We start from the raw sequence: 17390 nt of genomic DNA on the forward strand, positions 1-17390 counted from the left end.
CAAAGGAATTTGGGCAGCTGGGGCTGAGCAAGGGGGTGCTGAGCTCGGTGGGCGCTGGGGTGGCTGAAGACACGGCGGTGGGCGGAGGGGACGTCCCCTGGCCTTGATGCTCCTAGGGGTGTGGATGGGCTGAGGAGCCTGGAGGTGAGATGCTTTTTTGGGGCACAGAGGTCCCTCTAAGGACCTGGATGTGTTGGGTGCTCCCTCGTGCAGGGGGGCTGGCTGGGGGGCACCCCGTGTGCCTCTGCCCCGTGCTGTGGGGGACAGGCTGGGATGGGGGCCACAAGTCACCCCTTTTCCACTGGGCAGGCTGGGACAGCCATGAGTCCCCCAACAGACAGCTGTGGGGTGCAGGTGGGAGACGAGGACGAGCTAAGCGCTCCTAAAGCCCTCTGCGTGCTCCGCCGCCCCCCGGGCCGTGCTGGGGAGGGGGCTGTGGCTGAGGGGAGATTTCAAACCCTGCAGGTGTTGCATGGGGCAGGAGGGGGCGGCCGGCAGCCTCTGCGGCCGCTTTGCATCGGCAGCGCTTTCTGCTGCTCCTTCCCAGGTCTGGGAGGGATTTTCCCCAAGGGGGTTTGGGCTGTGCCGCGTAGGGGGCTGGTTGTGAGGGGTTGTGCCACAGAGCAGGGGGAGCAGGTGGCTGCCAGGGTTTCTTCATCGCTCCTGGAGTGGAGATTTCCGAGCGGGGATGTTTCTTGGCTTGTCTGCCGTAGGAGAGTCACTTGGGGGCTGCCAGCATTTGGGGTGTCTCAGGTTGATGGCAAACACCAAGGACCATCTCTTGGGGTGCAGGTGCTCGTGCCCCAGCTGGTCTCCCTGCCCTGGAATGAGGGTTGGGTTCTGGCAGAAGCATGAGGACACCCCCAGTGTCTTTGGGGGACAGGAGCTCATGGTGCTTGTGCCCAAGCACACCATGCCCTGGCTTTGTCCCTCTTTGCCAGCACAGCCTCGTATGATGCCACCCTCTGCATCCTCCTTCACCCCCCCCCCCCCCCCCTTTGCCCTGCATCCCACCTTCCTTCGTGCCCCAGGGACTCCTCCTGGCAACACCTGCAGGGATAAGGGGGAGGTTTCAGAGCCAGAGGTTGGGCAGCTTTCAGTCTTTGGTCCACACTGGGGATGGTGTGTGGGGGCTGTGCCAGGCAGGCAGAGGGGCACACGGCTCCTGGTGCCAAGGAAATGGTGCTTGGCTGCCAGGCCAAGGGTCTGCTGCCTTGGGGGCTGGATCCAGCTGCAGATGGATGCACAGCAGAAGGTCCTGGGAGCTGCAGGAGCCGGAAGCAGAAGATGCTCACCCCCACATCTCTGGGCAGGGGATGCCTGCAGGGTGCAGGTCACCCCGTGGGCTTCTTCCTGGCTGCTGGCTGTGGGGGACCCTGATCCCAAGAGCTCTTCCTGCTCCTCCTCCTCCTCCTCCTGCCGGGCTCCCGGCTCCCGTTTTCCCGGCCAGGTGGCCCGTGGCTTATATAATGTGCTCAAGCCCCGGAATAGCTCCTCCCGTTACACAACCGCCCAGCCAGCCACACAGGGGGGGATCCCCGGCAGGACTCCCCCCGTGCAAGCCAGGACCCACCCCCAGCCAGTACCCACAGCACTCTGCCCTGGGGGGGTGACTCACCGGGCTCGTACCCCCATTGGGGAAGGTGACCCCATTGTGACAGTCACCCCCCTGCTCCTCCCTCTGCTCAGAAGCTGCTTTCATTATTCCCCTCCCTCCTCCGAGGTGGGGCTGGGCCATGGGGACTGCTGGGTCTCCTCCTGCTGCAAGGCCCCAAGGATGCAAAACCTGGGGGGCTGCTTGTCCTCCCCCCTCCCCCCTCCATCCTCTTCCCTTATTTAAGCACCTCCTGGTGGGGGAAGGTCTGGCAGGGCAGCGAGCCCCCGAGTCCTGCCTGCTGGGGCTGCTGTGGGTCCCTTGGCCAGCCGTCAGCAGCTGCTGGTGGGATTGAGGAGAGCACGGCCAGGGTGCCTCTGGGGTGGGAGGGGTCCCACAGGGGTATACAGCACGAGGAGGTTGCTGCTCTCACTTGGATTTTCTCTTCCATTTCTTCATCCCTGGCTCAGGAATGTGATCACCGTGGGGGGGTCCCCTGGGGTCGGTCCCTGTCGTGGTGTGACCCTCTTCCCACCAAAGCTGGGAGCAGAGCTCACTCAGTCCAGCACCCCGGAGGGTTCAGGCTCACAGGGGGGCTTTGGCCATGGCATTTTGGGGGCAGGAGCAGAGCCCAGCTCCTCACCCCCTCCACTGGGCCCTTTCAGCTGGAGCTTCTCCTAGGGGAGCTGATGGATCTCCACTGCCCACACCCCTGCGTGGTACCTGGACAATGTGGGGGGGCAGGGGGGGGTCTGGTCACACCCCTGGCTCCCTCCTCCCTACATCCCCAAGCTGGGAAGAAGCCTGGTTGCTTAGCAACTGTTTAGCTTCTCCAGCAGCCTCCTCAGCCAGTTAAAACACAGAGGTCTGTGTCTGGAGTGCACAGAGAGGGACATGCAGCAGCAGCAGCAGAGAGCCCTCCCCTGCCTCCTTCTCCTCCCCTCCTCCTCTGCCACCCCCACTCCTTCATGAGCTGCTGGAAGCTCTGCAAGGTGTCCCAGTGTGGGTGGAAGGATGCTTTGGGCTCAGGGGAATGGGGATGCAGGGGCCAGGATGGGATGGGGGTTACCAACCCCTCCCCTTGGGCAGGGTCCCCAGCAGCCTCCCTCCTTCCCTCCCTCCCACTGGCCACACTTTCAAAGCCAATTTTGCCCTTTTTTTTTTGTGCTGCTGAGGGCTGAGTGAGGGCTCTGGGCACCTGGGGCCAGGGAAGAACAGCTCTGGAGAAGGTCAGGACAATTCACAGCAGCAGCCTTGGGCTGCTCCTCCCTCTGATCCCAGCCAGGTGGTCAGAGGAGGCCAGCTTGTCCCCAGCAGGTGCCTTGTCCCCATTGTCACCAGAGGCAGGGCTGCCTCCCTTTTCCACCCAGGGCTTTGCTGCCAACCTCTGCTGCTCTGGCAGGTTTGGGCCTAAAAAAGTCCTTTTCCCCCTGTCCACTGGCATGGGCAGGGAGAGACCTGGCTGTACAGGCTTTGGGGACAGGGTGGGGACTTCAGCAGGTGTTGGTGTGACCTGGTGAGACCCCAGTGGGGAGGAGAACCACAGGGGGACAACTCCTCTCACCCTCTCTGGTGGGGTTGGAGAGTCCTCACCTCAGCTCTGCTTGTTTGGTCCCACCTCTGGCACGCTTGGTGCATGAGTGGTCCAGGGAGCTGCCATCCTGGCATCACCTCCTGCATCCTGGGCTCACCCCTGCATCCATGCCCACATCCCTGCACACTCTCTCTTGGCCTGGCTGGTGCAGCTGGGTGTGGTGAGGATTGGTTGTGCACTCACCACAGGTGGCTTTAAGGAGCTCTGGTCTGGCAGGAGGAAGGTGCCCAGGCACCGTTGCAGCCATTCCCTGCCCAGGGGGAGATGCCAGGAGAGCACCCAGGCACCACCCCTGCTGCCAGCTCCACAACCTGCACCATGGCCTGGCAGGGAGGGAGGGATGGGTGGAGGGAAGGATGGATGGAGGAAAGTATGAAGGGATGGATGGATGGGTGGAGGGAGAGAGGGAGGAAAGGATGGAGGGAGGGAAGGAAGGAGGGATGGATGGAGGGAAGGATGGAGGGAGGGAGGAAAGGATGGAGGGAGGGAAGGAAGGAGGGATGGATGGAGGGAAGGATGGAGGGAGGGAGGGATGGATGGGTAGAGGGAGGGATGGATGGATGGGTAGAGGGAGGGATGGATGGAGGGAGGGAGGAAAGGATGGGTGGAAGGAAGGAGGGATGGATGAATGGATGGATGAATGGGTGGATGAAGGGAGGGAGGGATTGAGGGAGGGAGGGTAAAAAGGAATGAGGGATGGATGGATGGAGGGATGGATGGAGGGATGCCTCCATGGTGCTGAGGGCATGGCCAGCAGCTGTGTGGTGCCTGCAGCAGGGGTTTGAGCAGTCAGCTGGGCAGGGGCTGCTGTCTGGACCAGCAAAGGCAATGGCAGAAGCACTCTGGTGCAGTAAACCTCTGTGGTGCTCATTTTCCTTTTTCTTCTTTCCCTTTGGGATGGAGCTCTGAGGCCCTGAGCTTCTCTCTAGAGCCCAGCCTGGAATCCCTCAGCTTCCACTGGAAGCCCAGGCTGGAGCCCTTGAGCTTCCCTTCAGAGCCCAGACTGGACAGCCCCAGGGCTGGGACAGAGGGACAAGGTCCCAGGGCCACCCCATCTCAGCCCTCAGTGGTGGGGCTTGGTTCAGAGCTTGACAGGCAAGCAGCAGCCCCAGAGCTCACCAGGATGGTGAGGCTGACCCCTGCACCCTGAGCTGCTGGGGCCTGTCCTGGGGGCCTGTCCTGGCACAGCACAGTGTGGCTGTCCTTCTGTCCCCCATCTTCCTTCTCCAGCTCCATCCTTCATCTTCATCGTCCATCTCCATCCTTCATCTTCCTCCTCCATCTCCATCCTTCATCTTCCTCCTCCATCTCCATTCTCCATCTTCCTTCTCCAGCTCCATCCTTCATCTTCCTCCTCCATCTCCATCCTTCATCTTCATCGTCCATCTCCATCCTTCATCTTCCTCCTCCATCTCCATCTTCCTTCTGCATCTCCATCCTTCTTCTTCCTTCTCCATCTCCATCCTTCATCTTCGTCCTCCATCTCCCTCCTCCCTCTCCATCTCCCTCCTTCCTCTCCATCTTCCTCCTCCATCTCTATCCTTCTTCTTCCTCCTCCATCTCCATCCTCCATCTCCCTCCTCCCTTTCCATCTCCCTCCTCCCTTTTCATCTCCCTCCTCCCTCTCCATCTCCCTCCTTCCTCTCCATCTTCCTCCTCAATCTCTATCCTTCTTCCTCCTCCATCTCTATCCTTCTTCCTCCTCCATCTCCATCCTTCTTCTTCCTCCTCTATCTCCATCCTCCATCTCCCTCCTCCCTCTCCATCTCCCTCCTTCCTCTCCATCTTCCTCCTCCATCTCTATCCTTCTTCTTCCTCCTCAATCTCCATCCTCCGTCTTCCTCCTCCCTCTCCGTCTTCCTCCTCCCTCTCCATCCTCCATCTTGCTCCTCATCTTCCTCATCACCCCTCTCCTCCAACCCCTAACCTCAACTTCCATCCCCATCATCCATCCTCATTCTCCATCCCCATCTTCATTCTCACCCCCATCCTCTCCTTCTCCAAGCCTCTCTGTGGTTGAAGTTTTCCCAGTGAGGAGCTTCCCCCATTCCCAAATTGTCTTCCTGGGTTTTGCCTTCATGCGCTGGTGGGAGGAAGAGGAAGGGATGCCCCTAAGCCAGGATTCTCTGCAGCAGCTCTCCCATCTCTGGCTTGGGACATGAAGGAGTGAGGGTTGGGGATCCCCCCCCCAGGCAGGGAGAGCCAAGTGTGGGGGGTCCTGTGGGTCAGAATGTGGGTGCTGAGGGACCCTCAGGTGGCTCCAACAGGGACAGGGATCCAGGGAATGCAGAGTCCTGGCTGGCTCCTGCTCCAGCAGCAGCATCTCCTGTGCCTGTGCAGACACCAAGGCTGCAGGCCCCTCCCTGCTGTAATAATGGGAGGGGGAAGGGGAAAAAAAGGCCTTGAAATGAAGCTGTCAGCTGCTGGCATCCCCAGGCAGCCACTGGCAGAGGGCCAGCTGGGGATGTCCCTTGAGGATGCCACAAGGTGGGAAGATGCCTTCCTGCTAGGCTGGGACCCCCAACCAGCCCAGGGAGGGCTCTGAGGCTTTTTCCCTCCTCAAGCAGCTTTTTCCCTCCTCATCCTCAAAGCCTCTGATGAGCAGTCTCCCTTCCCAGGCTGCTCTGTCCCACCTGGCATGGCCATGGAAAGCTCTGACCCCACTGGCACATCCCACTGGAGCCCTGTGGGGCAGACCTTGCTCCATCCTCTTCTGGGCTGTTGAATCTCTCATGGCCTGGCCCAGGGTTCATCCCCATCCACCTTGGGCAGTGTGTGGCAGACCCCCTGGGCATCATGGGCAAGGGGTGGCTGCTGCCCAAGTAGACAACAACATGCAGGCCAAATCCATCCTTTGGAAAGCCTCTCCAATAGGGAAAGCATCCCAGGGTGGTGGCTGCTGCCCAAAGCTGTGTCTCCAAGCCTAAAGCCAGGCTGGAGAGGGAGGGAGGATGCTCTACCTTCACCCCAGTCTGCTGATGGCACCAGACTGGGAGCAGTGGCTGACAGCCCTCAGGCTGTGCTGCCATTCAGCCAGACCTGCACAGGCTGCAGAGCTGGGCAGAGGGAACCTCATGGAGTTCACCAAGGGCAAGTGCAGGGTCCTGGCCCTGGGGAGGAACAACCTCCTGCAGCAGGCCAGGGGAGGGGGAACCTGCTGGGAAGCAGCTCCAAGGAGAAGGAGCTGGGAGTGCTGGGGGGAGACAAGTTCCCCATGAGGCAGCAATGTGCCCTGGTGGCCAAGAAGGCCAATGGGGTCCTGGGGTGCATGGAGAAGAGTGTGGCCAGCAGGGCAAGGGAGGTTCTCCCTCACCTGCCCCTCTGCTCTGCCCTGGGGAGGCAACATCAGGAGTGCTGGGTCCAGTTCAGGGCTGCTGAGTTGAAGAGAGACAGAGAAGTGCTGGAGAGAGTGCAGGGGAGGCTGCAAAGCTGCTGAGGGGCCTGGAGCAGCTCTGTGAGGAGCAAAGGCTGAGAGCCCTGGGGCTGAGAGCCTGCAGAAGAGCAGCCCCAGAGGGGAGCTGAGCAATGCTCAGCAAGAGCTAAAGGAGCTGTGGGGGGCAAGAGGCTGGGGCCAGACTCTGCTCAGTGGTGCCCAGGGCCAGGCCAAGGGGCAGCAAGGGGCACAAAGTGGAAGCCAGGAGGTTGCATGTGAAGAGGAGGAGAAAGTTGTTTGTTGTGAGGGTGCTGGAGGCCTGGAGCAGGCTGGCCAGAGAGGTTGTGGAGTGTCCTTGTGTGGAGAGCTTCCAACCCCCCCTGGGCATTGTGCTGCTGGGCAAGCTGCTGTGGGTGCCCTGCTGGAGCAGGGGGTTGGACTGGATGAGCTCCAGAGGTCCCTTCCAGGCCTGTTCCAGCTTCTTAGATTCTGGGATTCTGTGAAGGTTGCTGGCAGAAGACCCAGATCTGTCTCACTGCCCCCACCAGCCTGCTGTGCCCTCCCCTCTTTCAAGACAAATCTTCTGTGCAGCTCCTGGCAAAGAGCTGTCAGGGTGGTGGGGTGCGAGGGAAAAGCCAGAGCAGGAACTGACCCTCAGCCCTTCCTGTCCCTCGCAGGCGCTGCTGGCAGCGAGGCCACCCAGGGCACCATGGCTCTCTACAACAATGGGGCTGATGTGCCTTCTCCCCAGGAGGCCTCCAACGGCTTCTCCCAGCCCGGGGCCTCGGGCTCCTGGCACAAGGGGGAGGAGGAGGTGCGTCTGGTGGAGCCCAGCCTGGTGAAGAAGGCTCACCGGGAGATCCTGGACCACGAGCGCAAGCGGCGCGTGGAGCTGAAGTGCATGGAGCTGCAGGAGATGATGGAGGAGCAGGGGTGAGTGCAGGCTGGACATGGAGCCCAGGCCTTGGCAGCCTCTTGTCTTCCTTGCTCCTTGCTCTCCACCTTTTCCCTCTCTAGAGAAACACCTCTGTGTCCTCAGCTGGAAGGAACTCCACCCCGGGGTGGATTGGACAGACCTGGGCTGGTGGCTTGGGTTGTGACTCTGAATGCCTCCAGGAGACACAGAGCTAGGAGGGTGTCCCACACAGGTGTTGGAGGCTCACCTCTAGATGTCTCCAGAAGACAGAGCTAGGAGTGTGTCCCACACAGGTCTTGGAGGCTCATTCTGACCCCTCCAGGAGACACAGAACTAGGAGGGTGTCCCACACAGGTCTTGGAGGCTCATTCTGAGCCCTCCAGGAGACACAGAGCTAGGAGTGTGTCCCACACAGGTGTTGGAGGCTCACTCTGACCTCTTCCCTTGGAGCCCTGGGCTCCCAGCTTGTGCTGGGCCAGCTGAGGCAGGCAGGAGGAGCAAGATGCTCACAGGTGCCACCCAGCCTGTGCCCTGCACTCCTGGCATGGCAGGAGGTCCATCTCTGGCTCTCGTGTTGGGGAGATGGAGAGCTGGGGTTCAGCCCCAGGTGGGGGTGCTTTGGTGCTTCAGTTCCTCCTGCCTCCTTCTCCCAGTTTTGGGGTGAAAGAATCCCCCTTGAGCACTACAAGCTGCTACTCAGCCTTTGCTCTCCCCTGGGGAAGAAAAGGGCCAGGAGGAAACCCAAGGGTCTGGAGAGCATCCCTGCCTAGGTGAGCAGGAGGGACTGGGGGCCAGTGAGGGCAGCCTGATCCCCACCAGCCCCATGGCCATGCTGAAGCTGTGCCATTGCTCCACCACCAGCTGAGCAGCCTGATGGCCCCAACAGCTCACTAATCCCTGATGGGTGCAGCAGATTCCTGACCACAGGAGGGGAGATGGAGACTTGGTTCTCCTCCTACTCTACTCTGCCCTAGGGAGGCCACATCTGGAGTGCTGGGTCCAGTTCTGGGCTCCCCAGTTGAAGAGAGACAGAGAAGTGCTGGAGAGAGTCCAGGGGAGGCTGCAGAGCTGCTGAGGGGCCTGGAGCAGCTCTGTGAGGAGCAAAGGCTGAGAGCCCTGGGGCTGAGAGCCTGCAGAAGAGCAGCCCCAGAGGGGAGCTGAGCAATGCTCAGCAAGAGCTAAAGGAGCTGTGGGGGGCAAGAGGCTGGGGCCAGGCTCTTGTCAGTGGTGCCCAGGGCCAGGCCAAGGGGCAGCAAGGGGCACAAAGTGGAAGCCAGGAGGTTGCATGTGAAGAGGAGGAGAAAGTTGTTTGTTGTGAGGGTGCTGGAGGCCTGGAGCAGGCTGGCCAGAGAGGTTGTGGAGTGTCCTTGTGTGGAGAGCTTCCAACCCCCCCTGGGCATTGTGCTCCTGGGCAAGCTGCTGTGGGTGCCCTGCTGGAGCAGGGCTTGGGCTGGATGATCTCCAGAGGTCCCTTCCAGCCCAACCATTCTGTGATTCTCTGACTGCTGTTGGCTGGGGAGGAGGCAAATGGATTGAGGGAAGGCTTGGCCAAGGCTTTCATTCAGAGCCTGAGCTAGCAGGAGATTGTCTCAGGCAGGCTGCAGTGCTGGCTGTGCCTAATTGCTGCTTGCAATAGCTGAGGCTGGCCCCATGCCGTGGGGAGCCCACAGCCTCCTGCCAGGCTCCTGTGCCAGGCTCCTGTGCCCTACTCAGCCTCTTACTACTATCACTGCTGCAGTGGGTACTGGCAGTGCTGCTCTGGGTGTTGTTGTGGTTGCTGTAATTGCCTGGGCTGTTATTAGGGCTATTAATAAAGCTATTAATAATGATATTAATAACAGCACTGACTGCCAGAGAGCCAAACCACATCATAACCACAGGCAGCTTGGTGAATACCCCCCCACACAGAGGGGGTTCTGGGCTGGGAGGGTTACACAGGAACCACTTTGCATCCCTGAGGTGCCCAGGTTGAGGGCCACATCCTGCCCATGGCCTTGGGGGAGTTTCTGGGCCCATGAGGTGGCTGGGGGTGACAGCAGGGGGGGCGAGGGACTGTTGAGTGTGGGAGCTTCAGTTCAGCCCCCAAAGCAAGCCCAAGGCCACTTCTACCTCCCTTTGCTCCTGGCTTTGTCCCTGTCCTGTCCTCCCAGGAGCAGAGCAGATGCCACCTCTTAGGAGAAGCCTCCTGCATGGCCAGGGGAATCTCCTGGTCTAATGCAGGAGGGAGAAAACAGCCTGTGATGGGGATGAGGGCAATGGCTATGAGCTGGGAGAGAGGAGATTGAGACTGGAGATGAGGAAGAAATTCTTGAGAGTGAGGGTGGGGAGACACTGGCACAGGTTGCCCAGGGAGGCTGTGGATGTGCCCTCCCTGGAGGTGTTCAAGGCCAGGCTGAATGAGGCCTTGAGCAGCCTGGGCTGGTGGGAGGTGTCCCTGCCCAAGGCAGGGGGTTAGGACTGGATGATTTTGAGGGTCCCTTCCAACCCAGCCCATTCTGTGAGATTTAGCAGGGATTGGAGCATTCCCTTCTGTCCTCCCTGAGCATGGAAGGCTCCTCCTGCCTGCCTGTGTCCCTGCTCCAGGCTGCCTGTGCCTTTCTCCCTGCCTGCAGCCTGGATTTCTTGCCTGGAAGAGAAGCCTCAGAGACATTTCTGGCCTTCCCAAACCCATCTCCTGTGTTTGCACAAAGTTCAGCTCTCTCCAGCAGGGTTCTGAGCACTGCTGGGGGGTGCAGGAGAGAAGGGGATGGGGTGGGAGTTGCTCCTGCCTCCAGCACAGGGGTGCTGGCTGCAGGGGAGGCTTCCTCCCTCCTTCCCCTGTGTGGAGCCCAGCCTTGGTGGCCCATCTGTCACCTCCTGGCTGGCCTGGTGTCCCTTCTCCAGGAGCACTGGCTGCATGTGTAATGTGCTGCAGCAACTGCTGCCCTTCTTGGGCAGACATCTTCCTGCTGCTGCTGGCTGGCACCCATGCAGTGCCCCAGAGGCTCTGTCCTCGGGGAGTGGGGGGAGAGGGTGGCCACACTCTGCCTGCCTGGGGCCACCACCATCCAGGGCAGGGTGCAGAGCAGCATTTGGGGGTGCTGCCTGCTTCTCTGAGCTCAGCCAGGGTGCAGGGCCAAGGGAAGCTGCCTCTGTGCCCTCCTCCTGCAGCAGTCCTGGTGCGTGAGGAGTTAATGAGCCCTGTGGAGCCCAACTCGTTAATGTTAATTAACCAGCTCGTTAATATTAATTATCTTCTTCTCCTGTTCCCATTCATGGGCACTGCAGAGGGGGTGGGGGTGCTGCCACGTGCCCCTCTGTACCCAGGGGGCACCCAAAGGCACCCAGGGGCACGTAGGGACATGCAGAATGCCACAAGGGGCATCCCAATCCCCAGCAAGTGCTCTGTGAGGTGCCAGCCCCGGGGACTGCCAGGCTGTGGCAGGCAGTTTCCTGGTGATGCTGATGGGATGTGAGGGCAGGGGTGGGCCAGGGACACACAGAGAGCCTCGACCCCAGCCCTTCCCAGAGTGGTGGTGACCTGGGACATCCCTTTGCCCTGTCCCCAGGGGTGATGATTCGATGGTGGTCTCTCCAAGGAGACCTCCCTGTGGCCTTCCAGGATCTGAAGGGGGCTCCAAGAAAGCTGGGGAGGGAGTTTTGAGGGTGTCAGGGAGTGATAGGACTGGGGGAAATGGAGCAAAACTAGAAATGGGGAGATGCAGATTGGATGTTAGGAAGAAATTCTTCCCCAGGAGGGTGGTGAGACACTGGCACAGGTTGCCCAGGGAGGTGGTGGAAGCCTCATCCCTGGAGGTTTTTGCAGCCAGGCTGGAGGTGGCTGTGAGCAACCTGCTGTGGTGTGAGGTGTCCCTGCCCATGGCAGGGGGGTTGGAACTGGCTGAGCCTTGAGGTCCCTTCCAACCCTGACAATTCCCTGATTCTCTGATGCTGGGATCACCGCTGGTGCCTCCACCCCGTGCCTCCGTTGGGATGTGTTTGGAGGAGAGGATGCCCTTGGGCAGCCACGGGGATGTGGCACAGGGTTGCCCACCCGGCTCTGTCACCCCTCTACCCCCTGGGGACAGCTCGGGGACAGCTGGGGCAGGGAGCTTTGCCGCGGCTAGGCTCGGGTGCCAGGGACAGAGTGATTAGTGTCTGGTTAATGACCCTGCAGCGGCCTGAGTCAGCGAGCAGCCAGCGAGCCGCCAGCGAGCAGCCTTGGTGCAGAGCCGGCGCCGCTGCCAGCCCCGCCGCAGCCTGGGGACGAGGCAGGGAGGCTCCCAACGGGACCAGCGGTGCCAGGCACACAGCCTGCCGCCACTGCCTGCCACGCTGGCACCGCTGGGCAGGTTTGCTGGGCAGCTTTGCCGGGCATGTGCCCCAAAACGTGAGGCAGGGTGCAGGAAATGGCAACCTGATGGGCAGCCTCTTCTTTCAGCCCTTCCTGAGTGCCTTTCCTCTGCCTAGCTGCTGCTGGGGGAGAGGGGAGGAGGGCACCGAGGGTGGTGGCAGGGGACTAAGCAGGAGGACCTGCTCTCCTCCAGGCCTCAATGACTGGCACCATGCCACCTCTCAGCCTCTCCTCCCCAGGCAGTGCTCCAGTCCCTTCATCATCCTCGTGCCCTCCGTTGGACTCTCTCTAGCAGATCCCTGTCTGAGGCCTCTGGGGCCACAGCAGAGTCCTGCAGCAGGGCAGGAAGAATAAACTGCAGCAGGACAGGTTGGGAGGGGATCTGCTGGAGAGCAGCCCCAAGGAGAAGGACCTGGGAGTGGGGGTGGAGAACAAGTTCTGCATGGGACAGCAATGTGCCCTGGGGGCTAAGAAGGCCAAAGGGGTCCTGGGGGGCATTCAGAGGAGTGTGGCCAGCAGAGCCAGGGAGGGTCTCCTCCCACTCTACTCTGCCCTGGTGAGGCCACACCTGGAATACTGCATCCAATTCTGAGCTCCCCAGTTCAGGAGGGACAGGGATCTGCTGGAGAGAGTCCAAGGGAGGGCTCCAAGGATGCTGAAGGGCCTGGAGCACTGCCTGGGGAGGAGAGGCTGAGAGCCCTGGGGCTGTGCAGGCTGGAGAGGAGAAGGCTGAGAGGGATCTGATCAATGTCTATAAACATCTGAGGGCTGGGGGTCAGGAAGGAAGGGACAGGGACAGCCTCTGCTCACTTGTGCCCTGGGATAGGACAAGGGGCAATGGAGAAACTCCAGCACAGGAGGTTCCACCTCAACATGAGGAGGAACTTCTTCACTGTGAGGCTCACAGAGCACTGGAACAGGCTGCCCAGAGAGGTTGTGGAGTCTCCTTCTCTGGAGACTTTCCAGCCCCATCTGGATGTGTTCCTGTGTGACCTGTGCTGCATTCTATGGTCCTGCTCTGGCAGAGGGGTTGGACTGGAAGATCTCCAGGGGTCCCTTCCAGCCCCTAACATCCTGTGAGCTGTGATGTGGCTCCCAAATGTATGGAGGTGCTCAGCAGCCCCCTGGGGAGCCCACAGCCCAGCCATGGCAGCACTGACCACGTCTTTGCCCACCCAGGTACTCTGAAGAGGAGATCCGGCAGAAGGTGGGGACCTTCCGGCAGATGCTGATGGAGAAGGAAGGTGTCCTCACCAGGGAGGACCAGCACGGCCGCCAAGTGTGAGTCAGGCACTGCCACCTGGGCACAGCTCTGGGGCCCGGATGGATGGAGGGGTGGGGGGAAGGATGGATGGATGGATGGAATGATGGAGGGATGGATGGATGGATGAATGGATGGATGGAGAGATGGATGGATGGATGGATGGATGGATGGATGGATGGATGGATGGAGAGATGGATGGATGGAGAGATGGATGGATGGATGGATGGATGGAATGATGGATGGATGGATGGATGGATGGAGAGATGGATGGATGGATGGATGGAGAGATGGATGGATGGATGGATGGAGAGATGGATGGACGGATGGATGGAGAGATGGATGGTTGGTTCAATTGTTGGGTGGTTGGGTGAACGGTTCATTGGATGAATGGTTGGGTGGTTGGTTGCTTTGATGGTTCTTTGGTTGTTAGGATGGATGAATGGTTGGGTGGTTGGTTGGTTTGATGGTTCTTTGGTTGTCAGGATGGATGAATGGTTGGGTGGTTGGTTGTTTTGATGGTTCTTTGGTTGTCAGGATGGATGAATGGTTGGGTGGTTGGTTGTTTTGATGGTTCTTTGGTTGTCAGGATGGATGAATGGTTGGGTGCTTGGTTTATGTTCTGGTCAGTATTTGCCTCTGGAGAGGCTGGAGGTTATCCTGCAGTGGTCCTTTGGAGACCTCAGGGTGCTGTACAGAGGTCACTATTGCAATGATCCTGTGCCAGATGGTGAAACCAAAGTGCAGAAGGTCAGGACACTTGGCTTTCCTCACCTCTGCCTGCTCCTGCCTCTTTGGGTCACCTCTCCTGCTCTTCCCAGAGGAGCTTCAGCCAGGCAAGGGCAGTGGTTTCCAGTCCTTGTCCATCATGCAAAATGCTCCTCCCGTGGAGCTCAGCTCAGCTGCTCCTGGTTGGCAGGTTGGGTGCTGTGCTGTGGCCCCAGAAGTCTTAGTGTTGCAGTAATGATCCCTGATAATAGGAATGAAGTCTGTTCCCAGGGGCTCAGGCTGGATGGGCAGGACTTGAGCTCGCTCCTCACCTTGGCAGACCCAGAGCTGTGCCTCCATCAGGCTGCTGTGACCCCCCCAGGAGCCCTGCAGAAGAAGCTTCTCCAAGGAGCTCCTACCCCGTGTCACCTCCTCCTAGTCCCCCGGGGTGGCAGGGAGAGGTTGCTTCTGCCCCAGCTTAGGTATCCAAAGCACTTAAGCCCTGCTGGGGACATGCCACTGCCTCCTCCTGCCCTGTGCAGGATTGTCCCCACCCTGGCTTGGTGGTGACTGAGCTGCCTGATAAATGTCTGAATGCCCCAGCAGGCTGGCTCGGTGTGCAGCATCCCTCAGCTGGAATCCAGGTCACCTGGGACAGGAATAGCTGCTGCAGGTTCACTGAATATTCATGCTTCAGGAGGGGCAGGCAGCTGCAGCCAAGGGAGGCAGGAGGAGGAGGAGGAGAGCCTTCCTCCCACCCTTCCACCAGGCAGAGAAGGCCACAGCTCGGCTGTGGGCCCAGCCGTGGGGCAGCAGGAAGCGGTCAGGGTCCTCCTCCAGGCAGGAAAATCCAAGGCATGGGGAGCAGCAACCTGCCCAGGCCAGCAGCCAGCATCAAGCCCAAGGTGCTAACAAGTGCCCTTTGCCCCTGGGGCCAGGAGTCATCTCCAGGCCACCTTCTCCAGCAGGCTCCTTGGGGCTGGTGCTGTAAGGAGCACATGGGAGGCTGGAGGTGCTTTAAGGCTGCTCAGGCAGCTCCTGACTGTCACCTTTGTGGGCTCACTTTTGCCAGAGGAAGGGTAATCAGTGGAGATTAGCCTGGGGGCTATAAATAACGGAGCTGAGCTGGGAGGAGCAGTCTGAGAGCAGAGGAGAGCAAAGCTGGAGCTGCTGGGTCCAAAGGAGGTGGCTCTTGAGGCAGCCTGAGCTGCTGATGTCCCTGTCAGAGGATGTCCTGGGGGCAAGAGGCTGGTTGAAGAGGGGAGTGAAATGAACTCTCACTTTGACAGCAGCTGAAGATGAGCCTCTGGGTGCTCAGGTGGCCAAAAAGGTCACCAGCAGCCTGGCCTGGATCAGGCACAGTGTGACCAGCAGGAGCAGGGCAGGGATTGTGCCCTGTACTGGGCACTGGTGAGGCCACATCTCAAGTACTGGGTTCAGTTTTGGGGCCCTCACTCCAAGAAGGACATTGAGGAGCTGGAACAGGTCCAGAGAAGAGCAACAAAGGTGGGGAAGGGTCTGGAGAAGAGGGCTGGGGAGGAGCAGCTGAGGGAGCTGGGGGTGTTCAGCCTGGAGAAGAGGAGGCTGTGAGGAGACCTCATTGCTCTCTACAGCTCCCTGAGAGGAGGCTGGAGCCAGGTGGGGGTTGGGCTCTTCTCACATGCAACAAGTGACAGGATGAGAGAAAATGACTTCAAGTTGTGCCAGAGGAGTTTCAGGTTGGAGATCAGGAACAATTTCTTTCCAGAAAGGGTTCTCAGGCACTGGCCCAGGCTGCCCAGGGAGGTGGTGGAGTCCTCATCCCTGGAGGGGTTTAAAATCCAGATGGCTGTGGTGCTGAGGGCTGTGGTGCAGTGGCTTAGCAGCAGTGGTGTGGCTGTGAGCTCTGGGTGAGTGCTTGGACTGGATGAGCTCTGAGGTCTCTGCCAACCTCATCAGTTCCATGGTTCTGAGGATCCACAACCCTGATTGCAGCTGGGAAGGTGCTCAACAAAACACCTCATGGGCTGCTCCTGCTCCTGCTCCTGCTCCTGCTCCTGCTCCTGCTCCTGCTCCAGCTCCAGCTCCAGCACCTCTCTGGACTTGCAGGGCTTGGTGGTTGGCTGCTGGCACTGTGAGTCTGGACCAGCTGCTCTCCTTCCACAGCAGCTGAGACAGCCCAGCCTCAGCTGCAGAACTCCCAGGGGGAAAACTGAGGCAGCCAGCAGAGGTGTGAGCACCTGAGCCCCCTCTGCACTCCTGCAGCTCCCCTCCCCTCGTGTGCACAGCCTGGTGACACTGCCAGGTCCCCACAGACTCACTGCTTGATGGCCAGGCTGGTGGCACTGAGAGCCAACTGCAGCATGTGCTGGGCAGGGGTAATTAGGGCAGCAGTAGCCTGTCCTGAGCTGCTGGGCACAGCTAATGAGGGAGCTGCTGGCAGCAGGCTCTGGCACAGAGTGCAGAGCCCAGCAGGGAATGATCCCACTCCTCTCCTCTGCTCTTTTGTCCCCCTGGCCATGCTTGGGTGAGAGGCTGCTCCAGCCCTTGGGGCACGGCCAGGGCAGTTGGAGAGGGCCCAGGAGTGCAGAAGGAAGCTTGAGACCTGCCTGGGTGATCATGGTGGGCAGGGAGGATGCTGCCTCAGTGTGGTTCTGCTCCAAATCATTGCTGCAGCACCAGAACAAGAGGACACAGTCTCAAGCTGTGCCAGGGCAAGTTTAGGCTTGAAGTGAGGAGAAAATTCTTCCCAGAAAGAGTAATTGGCCACTGGAATGTGCTGCCCAGGGAGGTGGTGGAGTCACCATCCCTGGAGGTGTTCAGAAAAAGCTTGGATGTGGCACTTGGAGCCAGGGTTTAGCTGTCAGGAGGTGTTAGGTAGTAGGTTGGACTTGATGATCTCTGAGGTCTTTTCCACCCTGGTTGATTCTGTGATTCTGTGATTGGGTTAAGCAGCCCAGGGATGCCCACACATGCCAGGGATCTGGAGCTGGGAGCTCAGCTGGGCTGCCAAGGGACTTGGTTCCATGGAGCTGTGCTGCTCCACCAGCAGCCCCAGCAAGGCTGGGAAGGGCAGAGGAGTCCTCACTGGGATTCTGAAGGCAAATCTCACAGATTGCATTGGGTTGGAAGGGAGCCTCCAAGGGCATCTTGTCCAACCCCCCTGCAGTCAGCAGGGACCTCACACTAGAGCTGCCCAGGGCCACGCTGAGTCTGATCTTGAATGTCTCCAGGGACCAGTCCTCCACCACCTCCCTGGGCAGCCTGTTCCAGTGTCTCACCAGCCTCACTGTGAACTTCCTCCTGATGTCCAACTCTGCCCTGCTCCAGATTCAAACTGCTGCCCCTTGTCCTGTCACCACAGGCCCTTTAACCAGCCAGCAACCACAGAGGAGCACAGGAGCACAGGGTGTTAGGGGTTGGAAGGGGCCTCTGGAGATCTTCCAGTCCAACCCCCTGCCAGAGTAGGACCATAGAATCCAGCACAGGTCACACAGGAACACATCCAGACAGGGCTGGAAAGGCTCCAGAGAAGGAGACTCCACAACCTCTCTGGGCAGCCTGTTCTGGGAGCCTCACAGCCCCTGCCCAGCCTTCCTGCAGGTCCCCTTCAGATATCTCCCCTAGAAGCA

At 59.9% G+C, this 17390-nt stretch overlaps 1 protein-coding gene across 1 annotated transcript in view; it reads left to right on the top strand.

The window, feature by feature from the left end:
- Positions 1 to 7270: 7270 nt before the first annotated feature.
- Positions 7271 to 17390, top strand: part of SRRM3 (serine/arginine repetitive matrix 3) — a 28496-nt gene continuing 18376 nt past the window's right edge. Inside the window, exons 1-2 of the mRNA XM_054394408.1 lie at positions 7271 to 7494; positions 12990 to 13091. Coding sequence (XP_054250383.1) covers positions 7271 to 7494; positions 12990 to 13091 — 326 coding nt within the window. The remainder of the gene's footprint in view (positions 7495 to 12989; positions 13092 to 17390) is intronic.

Source organism: Indicator indicator, chromosome 30, assembly GCF_027791375.1.
Source record: "Indicator indicator isolate 239-I01 chromosome 30, UM_Iind_1.1, whole genome shotgun sequence".
NCBI lineage: Eukaryota > Metazoa > Chordata > Aves > Piciformes > Indicatoridae > Indicator > Indicator indicator.